At 51.0% G+C, this 6,154-nt stretch overlaps 1 protein-coding gene across 1 annotated transcript in view; it reads right to left on the bottom strand.

Moving 5' to 3' along the window:
- cacna1c (calcium channel, voltage-dependent, L type, alpha 1C subunit) overlaps window positions 1-6,154 on the bottom strand; it is a 30,389-nt gene that overhangs the window by 23,368 nt on the left and 867 nt on the right. Inside the window, 14 exon segments of the mRNA XM_047023259.1 lie at window positions 93-200; window positions 465-552; window positions 679-785; window positions 923-982; window positions 1,448-1,577; window positions 2,137-2,266; window positions 2,884-2,953; window positions 3,363-3,446; window positions 3,448-3,484; window positions 3,619-3,733; window positions 3,924-4,044; window positions 4,282-4,483; window positions 5,445-5,670; window positions 5,846-6,084. Coding sequence (XP_046879215.1) covers window positions 93-200; window positions 465-552; window positions 679-785; window positions 923-982; window positions 1,448-1,577; window positions 2,137-2,266; window positions 2,884-2,953; window positions 3,363-3,446; window positions 3,448-3,484; window positions 3,619-3,733; window positions 3,924-4,044; window positions 4,282-4,483; window positions 5,445-5,670; window positions 5,846-6,084 — 1,717 coding nt within the window.

Genomic DNA, 6,154 nt, shown 5'->3' on the forward strand with positions numbered 1-6,154 from the left:
TTTTACTTGATGTTGATATCCTGATACATCCTGATATACGATATATTCTTGACATATGATACGGACATACTTGATATCCCCTCTCTCCTCACCTTGAAGAGCTGGACTCCTATGCAGGCGAACATAAACTGCAGCAGTGAGGTGACAATGACGATGTTTCCGATGGTCCTGATGGCCACAAACACACACTGGACCACGTGCTGTAGATGGAGAGAGAGAGAGAAGGAGAGAGAGAGAAGGAGAGAGAAAGAGGGAGACAGAGAGAGAGAGAGAGAGAGAGAGAGAGAGAGAGAGAGAGAGAGAGAGAGAGAGAGAGAGAGAGAGAGAGAGAGAGAGAGAGGGGGAGAGAGAATTCTAATACTTTCATGTGATAATTGCACTGATCAATCAACCAACCAACAAACCCACCCACCCATCAACCAACCAATCAACAAATCAATCAGTCCATGGACTGGGAGTCTGACCTTGAGGCCCTTGGCTCTGTTGATGGCTCTCAGGGGCCGCAGCACCCTGAGCACTCTGAGGATCTTCACCACGTTGATGGCACTGGACCTGATGGGTGATTCCGTTATTACATGAGTGTGTTAACGTTCCTGCATGTCACTGCATGTTATTCCATCGCCCCCATGTGATATGATATTTCATCCTAATAATACCTGTGTGTGTGTGTGTACTCACTGTATTGCAGAGGAGATGAGGGACACACTGACCACCACCAGGTCCAGGATGTTAAAGTAGTTCCTGCAGAACGAGCCTTTGTGGACGAAGGCTCCATACGCCGTCATCTGAGACACACCAACACACACACACGGATCAGGGCTTTAAACTCAGCAGAGACAGGGACAGGTTGTGCGAGTCTTTAGAGAGTTCACAAGAATACTCCAGTGATAGTTCTGGCACAGGGTTAAATGTGAACTCTGACCTTTAGTATGATCTCAATGGTGAAGAGGCCCGTGAAGACATGGTCTGCATACCCCAGGATCTAGCGCACACACACACGCATTATAACACACACTAACCCTAACACATTATTATGCATCACAAGACTCCCGTACAATAATATCTTATTTATTACATCATATATCTTCTTGCAGCTTTCGTATGCTAAGTAAACCCAGAACATTCCTTAAATCTGACCACCAAAATACTGTTCTAACTATGCACTTCAGATCCTTGATCTCCTGCTGTAATTTTCTGTCCTGCACTTCACTTGCGTGCACTATTTGTACGTCACCTTTGAGAAAAGCGTCTGCTAAATTAATAATCTGTTAATGCAGAACAGCACACAGACAGAGTGTCAGGGCTGCACAGTGAGCTGCTTAGAGACACTTAAGAGTTGTGTGGGAAGCCAAGACTGGAGAACCACAGTCTGGTGAGGGACTGGGACAAAGAAGGAGCACAGTGTGCGTGTGTATACGTGCGTGCGTGCGTGCGAGTGTGTGTGTACCTGGTTCCTAATGGAAACGTTCCTGACAGGGTCCTCAGCCGCCAGGGAGATGCTGCTCAGCAGGATGAAGAAGAGGATGAGGTTGGTGAAGATGTTGTGGTTCACAATCTTATGACACAGCATCCGGAACCTGGGGGGGGGGGAGAGAGACAGAGACAGAGAGAGAGAGAGAGGGAGTGGGCGAGGGAGGGAGGGAGGGAGGACATTGAAGAACAAAGGGAGGAAGGAGAGAGGAAAGGAACAATCAGTTTACATGTCTACAGAGTTTCCTTCTATATACAGTTGTACAATTTTAATCAACAGCAGGTGAATGTAGGTGTAGGAGGCAGATGTGTGGAAGTGTGTGGAGGTGTAGGAGCAGGTGAATGTAGGTGTAGGAGGCAGATGTGTGGAAGTGTGTGGAGGTGTAGGAGCAGGTGTGTGGAGGTGTAGGAGCAGGTGTGTGGAGGTGTAGGAGCAGGTGCGTGGAGGTGTAGGAGCAGGTGTGTGGAGGTGTATAACAGGTGTGCGTGGAGGTGTAGGAGCAGGTGTGTGGAGGTGTAGGAGCAGGTGTGTGGAGGTGTGGGAGCAGGTGTGTGTGGAGGTGTAGGAGCAGGTGTGTGTGGAGGTGTAGGAGCAGGTGTGTGTGGAGGTGTAGGAGCAGGTCTGTGTGGAGGTGTAGGAGCAGGTGTGCGTGGAGGTGTACTAACTTGTTGGTGTGACTGAACACAAAGAAGGCCCTGGCCTCAGGCATGGGCACTGCCTTCTCCTTCATCTGGTCGTCTGACAGGGGCCTGGGCCTGGGGCCCACGGGCATCTCTGGCTCCTCATCCTCCTCTCCTGGAGGGGGGAGGGGAGGGAGAGGAAAGAAGTTAGGAGAGGAGAGGGGAAGAGAGAAGAGGGGTTCGGAGTGGATTGATGAGATGGTCAATAGACAATGGATCAGAGAACACATGGTGTTGCACAAATAAATAGCTGGTATTAGTGGTGTGTTGTACTCAGAGCAAACACATATTTACACACACACACACACACACACACACACACACACACACACACACACACACACACACACACACACACACACACACACACACACACACACACACACACACACATTGTACAACATTTACCCAGGAGAAGCCCAGCAGACAGAAAGAGAGAGAGAGAACCTTGGATGGTCACATAGAGGTTCAGTGTGATTGAGCGTGGAAGTGTTTGTGAACACAGATGTGTGACAGTGTGTCCAATTATACATGGGGTGTGTATTACGTGTGGGGGGGTGCCTGTGTGTATTACATGTGTGTGAACTGCATTTTTGTGCATGTATATGTGTGTGTGTGTGTGTGTGTGTGTGAGGTTCTGGTCTTGTCCGGTTCTCTGCTCCTGCCCTCTGTCTGGTACGGTTCCTCCCCCAGATCCACTAGTCTTACTTTTGAGCACTGTTACAGTGCTACCTGGGAACTCGTTGGCGGGGTACGGGTTCTTCTCCTCGTTCTCATCCGCCGTGTACTCGTCTATGTTGATCTGAGAACGCAGAACGTCACAACGTCACTGGAGAACCAAGCTCCATACACACACAGCACGATTGGGGAGTCGACACACTCATGGATAGATAGACAGACATGGCCCAGGATACATGGCATTACACCAGCGTATTTGTACATACGCTGTTGAATGGAATGACAGCGTGTAACATTGTGTGCTCCCAGTGTGTGAAACTAGAGCCTCAGGTGTGGGCCACCAGGTGTGTCTCCACAGGTGTAGGACGACAGCAGACCAGACGGCCGCGTTTACCAAACGCTGACCCAGCAGGTTTGAAAAACGAGAAGGAAACCTCTGCCTTCACCGGCGGACCCAGGGGACCCAGAGGCGTGCGTGTGTACGTCTGTATGCGTGTGCGAGGACTGCGTGTGTCTGCGTGTGCGTGCCTCACCTTGGTGGCGGTGGGCGTCTCTCCGTCGGAGGTGATGGACTTGAGCTCGATCTTCTCCTCCCTCTTCTCCTGCTGCAGGGGGGGGCTTCTCATTGTTCTGACGCTTCTCTGGACTGACCGCTCTGTCAGGACACGCAACACCGCACAGGCTTAGATCCAGTTCACATGTGGATGCGCACAGACATGCGTATACTGTGTGTACACTGTATATGTTTAAACACGCATACATGCCCGTCATACACACACACACACACACCTGGCCAACTTCTTCCTCTCCTTCTCCTCCTCTTCCTCCTTCTGAGCCGAGGTAAGACTCTCTGCGTCTGCCAGGTTGTCAACGGCGATGGCCAAGAAGACATTCAGGAGGATGTCTGTTTAGAGGGGCGGGTGTTAAGGAACCACAGCCAATCACAGGGTTTAAAGAAGCCATGCTGCCAATGATCGACCAATGAGAGACCAGCGTAACATAGGCTGGGTCACTTTTTGACCATTCTGGATCTCATTGTCATTGAGAGCACTCTGTAGCTGTCTGCTTCTGGTGCTGCAGTTGGAGAAGGATACAGTTTCCGCAGATGAAGAGGATGATGAAGTAGATGCAGACCAGCATGCCTGGGAAGGACGGCCCTCCGTAGGCAATGATGCCGTCATACATGACCGAGTTCCAATCTTCTCCTGTCAGGATCTGGAAACAGGAAAACACAGTCGAGTACAGCAGAATAGCCTAGCATAGAATAGAATAGATACAAGTATGTTCGAGTAAAGTAGAATTCAGTGGATTAGAGTGAGAATAGGGAATGGCAAAGACATTGTCATAGAATAGAAGAGAACAGACAATAGTGAAAAACAAAATAATTGACCCGAGTAGAGTAGGGTAGAGTAGAAGAGAGTAGAGTAGAGTACAGTAAAGTGTCTCCAGTACCTGGAACACGGTGAGCAGTGACTGGGGGAAGTTGTCAAAGGTGCTGCGTCGCGTCTCGTCGAAGTTGAACTTCCCTCCGAAGAGCTGCATGCCGAGCAGGGAGAAGATGATGATGAAGAGGAAGAGGAGCAGCAGCAGGGAGGCGATGGAACGCACCGAGTTCAGTAGTGACGCCACCAGGTTACTGAGAGAGTTCCAGTATCTAGGAGGCAGAGAGACAACAGTTAGGACTACAATGCCCAGGATGCACCAGGTTAGGGGACGCAATCATTATTCCTACAAAACCAATCAGGCACAAAGTTACTGAGAAGGTTCCATTTTGTAAGGGACACAGAGACTACGGTCTGGACAACAATACCCATGATGCATCAGGTTACCGAAAGAGTTCAAGTAGGGGACAAAGAGTCCACAGTCAAGACTGCAGTACCCACAATGCACAAGGTTGCTAAGCAATTCCCATTGTCTAGGGGACACTGAGACCACAGTCAAGAGTACAATACCCATAATACACAGCCCTTTTCCCCCAGTCCCCCGGCAGTGTCTGTCCTGACTTTGACAAAATGAGTCCTGTGACTTTGGGTGGTGTAGGTGTCCCTGGTCTGACTAACTGCCTCCAGGAAGGCCTCCAACAAGCTGTCGCTAAATAGGACCATGTTCAGTAAACCCTCACTGCCTCACACACTGGGACACAAGAACACACACACAGACAGAAGTCAGAGAGGTGACTGAGCGAGAGAGAGAGAGAGAGAGAGAGAGAGAGAGAGAGAGAGAGAGAGAGAGAGAGAGAGAGAGAGAGAGAGAGTGAGGGGGAGAGGCAGAGGGAGGGAGAGAGAAAGAGAGAGAGAGACGCAGAGGGAGGTAGAGAGCTGGTGCAGCTGCCCAGTAGACTGACAGAGTTTAATTTCTCTCTATTGGATCAGCGATCCTGACAGACACCCATGCTCCCTGGGAAATGAACCTGTCTACTGAGAGACAGGCACACGAGCAGGCAGGGGACACAGACAGGTAGACACACAGGCAGACAGACAGACAGACATCCCTCCCTCCACCCCCCACCCCCATCTCTCCATCCTTCCCTTCCTCCTCTCTGAACCCCTTCCCCCCCCCCCCCCATCTCTCCATCCTTCCCTTCCTCTCTCCACCACCCCCCCCCCCTCCCCCACCTGGTGATCTTGAAGATGCGGAGCAGGCGCACACAGCGCAGCACGGAGATGCCGAGAGGGGACATGATCTTGGTCTCCACCAGGATGGTCTCCAGGATGCCCCCGCACACCACGAAGCTGTCGAAGCGGTTGAACAGGGACACGAAGTAGGCCTGCAGACCCAGGCTGTACATCTTCAGCAGCATCTCTCCAGTGAACAGGGCCAGCAGAACCTTGTTAGCTATGTCTGACAGGGGGGACAGACACAGAGGAGAGATGAATGACCATCCACTGGGGGGCGGTCCACTGTGTGTGTGTGTGTGCATGTGCACTTGTGTGTTTGTCAGTGTGTCTGTGTGTGTATGTGTGTGTGCGTCAGTGTGTGTGTGTGTGCTGCAGCATGTGTGTGTGTGTGTGTGTACCTTGTACGTCAGTCAGCCATTGAGGCTGCTTGTGGTGTTCAGAGGCGATGGTCAGTGTGTTGAGGAACACCAGGAAGATGACCAGCCAATAGAAAACATTGGATTTGACGGCCGCTCGACACTTCCGCCTACACAACCTGTTCCACCTCCGAGAGTACCGGCTGGAGAGAGAGAATGAGGGGGGAGAGATTGAGGGGGGGAAAGAGAGAGACAAGATGGACAGGAGAGGAGAGAGAAACCTTTTTAAACCAAGATCATTTGTACGTGTTCAATGTGACTGGGGGGGCGGTCGACTGAAAGAGAAACATA

The sequence above is a fragment of the Hypomesus transpacificus genome, chromosome 7, assembly GCF_021917145.1.
Source record: "Hypomesus transpacificus isolate Combined female chromosome 7, fHypTra1, whole genome shotgun sequence".
In the NCBI taxonomy this organism is placed as follows: domain Eukaryota; kingdom Metazoa; phylum Chordata; class Actinopteri; order Osmeriformes; family Osmeridae; genus Hypomesus; species Hypomesus transpacificus.